The sequence below is a fragment of the Ylistrum balloti genome, unplaced genomic scaffold (genome assembly GCF_031769215.1).
Source record: "Ylistrum balloti isolate Yb309-2 unplaced genomic scaffold, AGI_CSIRO_Ybal_v1 Utg369922, whole genome shotgun sequence".
Taxonomy (NCBI): domain Eukaryota; kingdom Metazoa; phylum Mollusca; class Bivalvia; order Pectinida; family Pectinidae; genus Ylistrum; species Ylistrum balloti.
Window position 1 is genome coordinate 726,103 of NW_026782039.1, and position 11,952 is coordinate 738,054.

The 11,952-nt window shown below is 35.6% G+C and overlaps 1 protein-coding gene across 2 annotated transcripts in view; it reads right to left on the minus strand.

Annotated features, from left to right (window-relative positions):
* Window positions 1-5,477, minus strand: part of LOC132546945 (nuclear anchorage protein 1-like) — a 113,941-nt gene extending 108,464 nt beyond the window's left edge. For both annotated transcript variants that reach the window (XM_060210675.1, XM_060210674.1), the window contains exon 1: window positions 5,304-5,477. In XM_060210675.1, coding sequence (XP_060066658.1) covers window positions 5,304-5,462 — 159 coding nt within the window. In that variant the 5' untranslated portion in view covers window positions 5,463-5,477. The remainder of the gene's footprint in view (window positions 1-5,303) is intronic.
* Between the last annotated feature and the right edge of the window lie 6,475 nt (window positions 5,478-11,952).

Consider the following 11,952-nt stretch of genomic DNA (forward strand, 5'->3'; position numbering starts at 1 on the left):
AAAACACGTCACTAGGGATAAAAACCATATCACTAGGGATAAAAACCATATCACTAGGGATAAAAACCATATCACTAGGGATAAAAACTATACCACTAGGGATAAAAACCATATCACTAGGGATAAAAACACGTCACTAGGGATAAAAACCATATCACTAGGGATAAAAACCACATCACTAGGGATAAAAACCATATCACTAGGGATAAAAACCACATCACTAGGGATAAAAACCATATCACTAGGGATAAAAACCACATCACTAGGGATAAAAACCATGTCATTAGGGATAAAAACCATATCACTAGGGATAAAAACCATATCACTAGGGATAAAAACCACATCACTAGTGATAAAAACCACATCACTAGGGATAAAAACACGTCACTAGGGATAAAAACCATATCACTAGGGATAAAAACCATATCACTAGGGATAAAAACCACATCACTAGGGATAAAAACCATATCACTAGGGATAAAAACCATATCACTAGGGATAAAAAAAAACATGTCATTAGAGATAAAAACCACATCACTAGGGATTAAAACCACATCACTAGGGATAAAAACCATATCACTAGGGATAAAAACCATATCACTAGGGATAAAAACCACGTCACTAGGGATAAAAACCACATCACTAGGGATAAAAACCATATCACTAGGGATAAAAACCATGTCATTAGAGATAAAAACCACGTCACTAGGGATAAAAACCATATCACTAGGGATAAAAACACGTCACTAGGGATAAAAACCATATCACTAGGGATAAAAACCATATCACTAGGGATAAAAACCATATCACTAGGGATAAAAACCATATCACTGGGGATAAAAACCACATCACTAGGGATAAAAACCATGTCATTAGGGATAAAAACCACGTCACTAGGGATAAAAACCATATCACTAGGGATAAAAACATGTCACTAGGGATAAAAACCATATCACTAGGGATAAAAACCATATCACTAGGGATAAAAACCATGTCATTAGGGATAAAAACCATATCACTAGGGACCATATCACTAGGGATAAAAACCACATCACTAGGGCATCACTAGGGATAAAAACCATATCACTAGGGATAAAAACCATATCACTAGGGATAAAAACACGTCACTAGGGATAAAAACCATATCACTAGGGATAAAAACACGTCACTAGGGATAAAAACCATATCACTAGGGATAAAAACCACATCACTAGGGATAAAAACCATATCACTAGGGATAAAAACCATATCACTAGGGATAAAAACCATATCACTAGGGATAAAAACCATATCACTAGGGATAAAAACCATATCACTAGGGATAAAAACCATATCACTAGGGATAAAAACACGTCACTAGGGATAAAAACCACGTCACTAGGGATAAAAACCACATCACTAGGGATAAAAACCATATCACTAGGGATAAAAACACGTCACTAGGGATAAAAACCATATCACTAGGGATAAAAACCATATCACTAGGGATAAAAACCACATCACTAGGGATAAAAACCATATCACTAGGGATAAAAACCATATCACTAGGGATAAAAAAACATGTCATTAGAGATAAAAACCACATCACTAGGGATAAAAACCACATCACTAGGGATAAAAACCATGTCATTAGGGATAAAAACCATATCACTAGGGATAAAAAAACACGTCACTAGGGATAAAAAGTACGTCACTAGGGATAAAAACCATATCACTAGGGATAAAAAAACACATCACTAGGGATAAAAAGTACGTCACTAGGGATAAAAAAAAACATCACTAGGGATAAAAAACACGTCACTAGGGATAAAAAGTACATCACTAGGGATAAAAAGTACGTCACTAGGGATAAAAAGTACGTCACTAGAAATAAAAACTACGTCACTAGGGATAAAAACTATGTCACTAGGGATAAAACTAATTCTACCTTTACCAAACAGGTATGTTTGATTTTCAGACTAAGAAATGTAGAGAAGAGCTGGTACTGATAACACACATGTACATCTCAATCTGTACAGGAAAGTTACCATATCTCAGGAAACATGCCAAATTGTAATTGATGAACTTTATATTACCTTCAATTCTGGGGTCTACAACACATTCCTGTTTCGGTGGAAGTCAACAAATGTAGGATCAGCATGATGTCTGCCCAAAACAACACAGACAGAGGGGTATAAACATAGGAATCTCCTCTCCAAAGTTAGATAGTTCAGAGACACAAATCTCCTATCACAGATCATTCTAACAGGACTCACTGAATGTGCAGTATGTACAAATGGCCTTGTGGTCTGTATCATCTTATTTCAGCAATCAGTTAAGTATTTCTGTGCATTAAAGATAATTAAAATGTACCTTTGTGAATGTCATAAATGCAAATATCTACACAATTCCTTTCCACTTACATTAGTTTTAAACCACAACTTCTGAAACCAAACTGGTTTATCTCCAGGAGGTTGTACTACAGAGCGAGAATGTTTGTATAATATTTATTTCAGTTTTATAAACAATATTACTTTCAACAGTACATGTCTGAAATTATTTCACTGAAATAAAAAAAATAATTTCATTGAATCATTTTCTCATTTTCCACTGCAATGTATTCTACCACATAGTTACATTGTTTCTGCACTTGGACACAGGTGTAGGGGTATTACTGTTTCTCTGAACAAGAGTTCCCATACAGATCTTGGCGCCAACAATGGTAAGATCTTTATTGATTCTCGATCATTTCAATCTTTTCTTTTCTATTCATTCTCATCCCTCAAAAAACCACATCAGATTTGAAAATGCTACATCTTGAACTTCTCATGATAGACTGATAACAATCTAAAACTGTCACAATCCAAGATGGCTACCTGTTGGCCATTTTGTTATTCTTATCAGTGCTATGAACAATTTTTTATTAGTACCTAAGGGGAGTCTATACATATGTAATTTGAGACATTTACAGATTCATTCAGTGCTTCTCAAAAAATAGAGATAACAAACTTCAAAATCATCCTTTAAAATTCAACATACACCACTATAGACCAAGGAAATACATGTCTGATATTTAAGAAAGTTCAATCAGTACTTCTCAAGAAATTGTGATAACAATCTTAAATTTTCAAAATCCATTACGGCCACCTGTAGGCCATTTTGTTTTCTGTGATTAATTTTACAAGATATGCTGAAGGAACTTGGTGCCTAACATTGTTTGATCTTCATTTGTTCTTTAAAACTTAGATCTTTTCCCTTCTTTTCCCTTCTTTTCCCTTCTTTTTTCTTCTTTCTTCTCTTTTTACTCTTAATCATATGGTGTACAACAAAGAAATAAGGAAAATTTTTTCATGCCTGAAATTTTAGAAAAAAACATCCACAATTTCTCAAGAATAGCAACCTATCATTGTGAAAATCTATGGCAGCCACCTCTTTTATCTGATCACTCCAAGAATCAAAATGGCCCTACTAGTGACCAAGGGAAACCTGCATTTGAAAATCTGAAAAAGATCAATCAAGTATTTCTCCAGATAACAAACTTTCATCAAAAAAGTCCAAGATCGCTGCCTGTAAGCCACTTTGATTTTCTGACTAGTCTAAAAATGAACTTTGCACAACTAGGGATTAAAGAAAACCTACATATGAAATTTGAGAACGAACCATGAAATATTTCTCAAGAAATATTGATTACAACATTTCAAAATCAAAGAAAATCCCTTATCAGCTATTCTTTGTTGTAGGATCAGTTCCAACATTGACCATGCACAACTAGGCAGAAAGGGAAACCTACATTTGAAATAGTCATGACAAACTATAATTGTTAAAAACCAAGATGGCAACCTGTCAACCATGTTGTTTTCTGATCAGTCCCAAAATCAAATAAGCACAGCTAGGAACTTAGGTGAACCTACTTAAAAATTTGATCACGATCCATCTAGAAATGGTGATAACAAACTATGACTGATGAAATAGAAGATAGCACCAGTCGGCAACGTTGTTTTTCAAATCAGTTCCAAAATGCACAACTAGGAACCAAGAAGAACTTACATTTGAGAATGACCCATTGAGTGCTTCTCCAGAAATATTGATAACAATAATTGTTTAAGGATTGATGGACAGATGAACAGAAAGATGCAGGGCAAGTTGAAAAGTGTCTACTAGGTTAGAACATAAAGCATGACATTTTTCCAAGCACGTTGCTGTTAGTTCCCACTTCAATAAAAGGATGATTTACAAGTGTGGGTGATGATAATATCAGCATGTCACTAAATATTTGTCACAATCTATGATATCAAAGCCTCAGAAATTGATAGTAAATTCAAGTCTGTTTTTATGTTATCAGCATAAACAACCCAACATAAACCAGCTGATTTCCAAACATTTTACACTTTAGAAAAATGAATACATTGCCTAACTGATTAGTAACATGGCAGTATATTATGACATCTATAGGCATCCCAAAGGAAAGATTGCATGCTTACTCTGAGAATCTTATACATCATGAAGGACACTTGAACACTTTTTTATGATGTCTCATCAAGACATCATGGTAGAAAAGAGTGCATTGATATATAGTACTTATAGATCACAAATTGGCCTGTTCTGCTGTATAATGTGCAATTTAAATACTTTAATAATACACATGTAATAATATGTCATTGTCACATCATAAACAGATGACTTCACATGATCAACAAGACAAAAAGTTTAAATTCATCTTTAAAAAAAAGGAAATTACCGAGATGTTAATACAATCATAATCCATACTCAAATTCAATGAAACTAGGGCAAAATAAGAACAAAAGAAACATTCACATGAAGACTCCTGAAAATGTACAAGGATAAGACCAGGTGTTCCAGAACAGAAAGCGTCTTCTGCTGCTGCATTGACTTCACCGGCCTTGTAAATCTTAGTGAATTAAAGTAAGTAATGTCATGTTCTCAAATAAGAACAAAGTATACCACAACAGAAGCATCAGACAAACTAATCAATTAGGCTTGTACAGTAAATAATGACATACCTCAGATAAAACAAAGAACAATTTTATTCAAGTAAAAAGATTTCTCCATTGTAACACTGAAATAAGTAGAAGAATATTCAAGACAGTCACTGACCTTGAACAATGACCTTGACCCAGTTTCATTGTCTTTTCTCCACACATATCTAAGTTTCCTTAACACAAACACTCTGCTCACTGTGACAATAGGTGTTATTCAAAGACGTCACTTACACAATATGCACATGTATTCAATCTCACCTGCATTGTACACATGTACCTACATTGACCTACAGACATCTTCACCATGGTAATCTGTCAACTTACAATTGTGATGAGGTGTCCCAGGGTGGAGTACACAGGAGGGTGACAGGGCGTTAGCACAACCGTCGTCCGGGCGCCACTAGAGGGAAGCACTGGACCCACCTTTAGGGTGGGGGCCAGTACCGAGCCCGGGTAGGTGAGGGCAGAATGACACGATTCCATCTCTACCTGAGCAGAGGAAGACCGGGTTGTACCGGTGTTACACACAACAGACTCTGGAGCTCTTCTGATGGGGATTAGCCAGCTCTTCATATATATACCAGGAATGTGTCTGGCTGAGGCAGCTCTGGGGCTGACAGAGGGGGAAGTATTGGGGGAGGGGGTGATCAATCGGTTATATCAACATAATACACACATAGATACATATCAACGTTCCTACATATAAAAAGGTTTTTATCATACCAAGGAGAAGAGAAATAATTTCAAATACGCCTAAATGTCAAAGTTGGCAAACAAGTAATAAAACAGTATTAAGGCTAATTCCACTTCACCCACAATTACAATTAACCTAAAAAAAGGAATTATTTTGGTAAAAAAATGATAATATAACATACTTGTAAGTTATGCTTTAGAAGATAATTTTGGTCGAGGTTAGAGATTCCTGTATAGATCTATATCTGTATACTCCTGTGTTAACACAGACAGGTTAACTGACAGACCAGATTATACAGTAATAAGTTACTGATGGAGAAGAGGTTATTTTGTCATTTCTGTGAAATAGAAAAGAAACAGCTTGCTGTAATATTTCACACCCAATTAACCAATATTCTGCCTGCTTTTTATTTGTTAAATTAGTTTCATTATTCCTTTAACTTTTTTGGCTATTGTTCAAAGTTCATTACCTATTATTATGTTCTGGTATGTGATATAGAAAAATTCAAGAATAACCCTGCTTATTTAAAAGTGTTTGTAACATCTAGTGGTAAGTGACCAGATGAACCTGTAACAAACAAGTCAACAAATCTTCATCCTGACAAACATGTCAAGGAAAGTGATCTCCATCATGATAAATATATAAAGAACCATCAATGTGATCTGTACCATGACAACATGTAAAGAACCATCAATGTGATCTGTACCATGACAACATGTAAAGAACCATCAATGTGATCTGTACCATGACAACATGTAAAGAACCATCAATGTGATCTGTACCATGACAACATGTAAAGAACCATCAATGTGATCTGTACCATGACAACATGTAAAGAACCATCAATGTGATCTGTACCATGACAACATGTAAAGAACCATCAATGTGATCTGTACCATGACAACATGTAAAGAACCATCAATGTGATCTGTACCATGACAACATGTAAAGAACCATCAATGTGATCTGTACCATGACAACATGTAAAGAACCATCAATGTGATCTGTACCATGACAACATGTAAAGAACCATCAATGTGATCTGTACCATGACAACATGTAAAGAACCATCAATGTGATCTGTACCATGACAACATGTAAAGAACCATCAATGTGATCTGTACCATGACAACATGTAAAGAACCATCAATGTGATCTGTACCATGACAACATGTAAAGAACCATCAATGTGATCTGTACCATGACAACATGTAAAGAACCATCAATGTGATCTGTACCATGACAACATGTAAAGAACCATCAATGTGAACCATCAATGTGAATCTGTACCATGACAACATGTAAAGAACCATCAATGTGATCTGTACCATGACAACATGTAAAGAACCATCAATCTGTACCATGACAACATGTAAAGAACCATCAATGTGATCTGTACCATGACAACATGTAAAGAACCATCAATGTGATCTGTACCATGACAACATGTAAAGAACCATCAATGATCTGTACCATGACAACATGTAAAGAACCATCAATGTGATGACAACATGTAAAGAACCATCAATGTGATCTGTACCATGACAACATGTAAAGAACCATCAATGTGATCTGTACCATGACAACATGTAAAGAACCATCAATGTGATCTGTACCATGACAACATGTAAAGAACCATCAATGTGATCTGTACCATGACAACATGTAAAGAACCATCAATGTGATCTGTACCATGACAACATGTAAAGAACCATCAATGTGATCTGTACCATGACAACATGTAAAGAACCATCAATGTGATCTGTACCATGACAACATGTAAAGAACCATCAATGTGATCTGTACCATGACAACATGTAAAGAACCATCAATGTGATCTGTACCATGACAACATGTAAAGAACCATCAATGTGATCTGTACCATGACAACATGTAAAGAACCATCAATGTGATCTGTACCATGACAACATGTAAAGAACCATCAATGTGATCTGTACCATGACAACATGTAAAGAACCATCAATGTGATCTGTACCATGACAACATGTAAAGAACCATCAATGTGATATGTACCATGACAACATGTAAAGAACCATCAATGTGATCTGTACCATGACAACATGTAAAGAACCATCAATGTGATCTGTACCATGTACCATTAGACAACATGTAAAGAACCATCAATGTGATCTGTACCATGACAACATGTAAAGAACCATCAATGTGATCTGTACCATGACAACATGTAAAGAACCATCAATGTGATAAAGAACCATCAATGTGATCTGTACCATGACAACATGTAAAGAACCATCAATGTGATCTGTACCATGACAACATGTAAAGAACCATCAATGTGATCTGTACCATGACAACATGTAAAGAACCATCAATGTGATCTGTACCATGACAACATGTAAAGAACCATCAATGTGATCTGTACCATGACAACATGTAAAGAACCATCATCTGTACCATGACAACATGTGACAATGTGATCTGTACCATGACAACATGTAAAGAACCATCAATGTGATCTGTACCATGACAACATGTAAAGAACCATCAATGTGATCTGTACCATGACAACATGTAAAGAACCATCAATGTGATCTGTACCATGACAACATGTAAAGAACCATCAATGTGATCTGTGATCTGTACCATGACAACATGTAAAGAACCATCAATGTGATCTGTACCATGACAACATGTAAAGAACCATCAATGTGATCTGTACCATGACAACATGTAAAGAACCATCAATGTGATCTGTACCATGACAACATGTAAAGAACCATCAATGTGATCTGTACCATGACAACATGTAAAGAACCATCAATGTGATCTGTACCATGACAACATGTAAAGAACCATCAATGTGATCTGTACCATGACAACATGTAAAGAACCATCAATGTGATCTGTACCATGACAACATGTAAAGAACCATCAATGTGATATGTACCATGACAACATGTAAAGAACCATCAATGTGATCTGTACCATGACAACATGTAAAGAACCATCAATGTGATCTGTACCATGACAACATGTAAAGAACCATCAATGTGATCTGTACCATGACAACATGTAAAGAACCATCAATGTGATCTGTACCATGACAACATGTAAAGAACCAGCAATGTGATCTGTACCATGACAACATGTAAAGAACCATCAATGTGATCTGTACCATGACAACATGTAAAGAACCATCAATGTGATCTGTACCATGACAATTAACATGTAAAGAACCATCAATGTGATCTGTACCATGACAACATGTAAAGAACCATCAATGTGATCTGTACCATGACAACATGTAAAGAACCATCAATGTGATCTGTACCATGACAACATGTAAAGAACCATCAATGTGATCTGTACCATGACAACATGTAAAGAACCATCAATGTGATCTGTACCATGACAACATGTAAAGAACCATCAAGTACCATGACAACATGTAAAGAACCATCAATGTGATCTGTACCATGACAACATGTAAAGAACCATCAATGTGATCTGTACCATGACAACATGTAAAGAACCATCAATGTGATCTGTACCATGACAACATGTAAAGAACCATCAATGTGATCTGTACCATGACAACATGTAAAGAACCATCAATGTGATCTGTACCATGACAACATGTAAAGAACCATCAATGTGATCTGTACCATGACAACATGTAAAGAACCATCAATGTGATCTGTACCATGACAACATGTAAAGAACCATCAATGTGATCTGTACCATGACAACATGTAAAGAACCATCAATGTGATCTGTACCATGACAACATGTAAAGAACCATCAATGTGATCTGTACCATGACAACATGTAAAGAACCATCAATGTGATCTGTACCATGACAACATGTAAAGAACCATCAATGTGATCTGTACCATGACAACATGTAAAGAACCATCAATGTGATCTGTACCATGACAACATGTAAAGAACCATCAATGTGATCTGTACCATGACAACATGTAAAGAACCATCAATGTGATCTGTACCATGACAACATGTAAAGAACCATCAATGTGATCTGTACCATGACAACATGTAAAGAACCATCAATGTGATCTGTAAGGTACATGACAACATGTAAAGAACCATCAATGTGATCTGTACCATGACAACATGTAAAGAACCATCAATGTGATCTGTACCATGACAACATGTAAAGAACCATCAATGTGATCTGTACCATGACAACATGTAAAGAACCATCAATGTGATCTGTACCATGACAATTAACATGTAAATAACCATCAATGTGATCTGTACCATGACAACATGTAAAGAACCATCAATGTGATCTGTACCATGACAACATGTAAAGAACCATCAATGTGATCTGTACCATGACAACATGTAAAGAACCATCAATGTGATCTGTACCATGACAACATGTAAAGAACCATCAATGTGATCTGTACCATGACAACATGTAAAGAACCATCAATGTGATCTGTACCATGACAATTAACATGTAAAGAACCATCAATGTGATCTGTACCATGACAACATGTAAAGAACCATCAATGTGATCTGTACCATGACAACATGTAAAGAACCATCAATGTGATCTGTACCATGACAACATGTAAAGAACCATCAATGTGATATAAATATTGACAAACAAGTTAAGAACTACTAGATAACATGGAGAGTGAAATCAAATAAAAAAGGGCCTGGATATTGCAAACTACAGTCCTTATCTAAAGAGTGTGTCTAAGTACCATAGTTACCATTAAGTAAATAAGGGCAAATTGTTTCAAGAAATAGTGAAATTCAAGAGAATAACAGGTAGATATGAAGACTTGAAATGTTTGGGCCACATCAATTTAACTTTTAGTTCTACATATTAAGAAATGTATTTGCCTATGGTTTTCTTCACAATTTGACAATAACAAATATACCCTACAGGCAAGTCTGGTTTTGACAATACTTTACTGATTGAACTGTTATGATGTGGCCATCACTTTCTGTAATTTATCATATAGAGTACAATGAGAAGCCCTTCAGTTGAGACCTTGACTTTTGAAGGACAACACAAGTTAAGTAAGCAACACACCTTCCCATAGTGGTAAACAATCAGGCCCAGTTTTATCTATCTTTGAGGAATGGTTACTAAGCAATGAAGCAAACTCAACTTTCTGAATATCAATTTAGGGGTCCCATGAAAACCCTAAGTTTCAGAGGTTGACCTGTTGAGTGCAAACAAGAAATTGGTATGTGACACACCTTCTAATGGAAGTTAACAAACACATGAAGTTTCATCTCTCTACCATGACAGGTTATTAAGTTATAAAGCAGATATTAATGTGTTTTGGATTGATGGACACAGACAGAGCGATCTCTATAAAGGTCCCTCTAAATCAAACCCTTAATATTCCCACCAAAGAAAGTTAGAAAATGTATTTAATACAAAAGTATTTGTACATACCAGTACCTTATATAATTTACATAATTAAAAGTTTGTCGGTCAAAATAAGACTCTTTCCTATGTCTAATTATACATTCATTTAAGTTTACTGAGATGATCAATTTAGTATAGAAAACATACAGGACATTCTGTTTCTATAAACATGTTTAAGGTATTAACATTGAAATGGAAAACACCAACAACACAATGTGAAACTTCTATCAGACCCTCCGCGAGTGATCATTTAACTTTGTAAACCTCCAACCTCATCCCAGCAGGGATAATGACGTAGAATAGATTGAATTGTAGGCACATTGCTTAGCTTTTTTACAACCAACAGGTGATTTTTGTTTATTTTTAGTGTAAGGTAACCATGGTAACAAAATGTCAAAAGTGTAAAGATAACGAACAACAGGATTCAATAAAAAGGAATGTGTAACAGGTTAACTCTCCAGTAGATCTTTAATCATCTCCAACACAGAAAATTAGACAGAACACCAGAGATTGTAAAACAAACACCAGAAAGGGTTAACCAGGCCAAACACTGGTACCGTAATACATCAACAGAAAGGGTTAACCAGGCCAAACACTGGTACCGTAATACATCAACAGAAAGGGTTAACCAGGCCAAACACTGGTACCGAAATACATCAACAGAAAGGGTTAACCAGGCCAAACACTGGCACCGAAATACATCAACAGAAAGGGTTAACCAGGCCAAACACTGGTACCGAAATACATCAACAGAAAGGGTTAACCAGGCCAAACACTGGTACCGAAATACATCAACAGAAAGGGTTAACCAGGCCAAACACTGGCACCGAAATACATCAACAGAAAGGGTTAACCAGGCCAAACACTGGTACCGAAATACA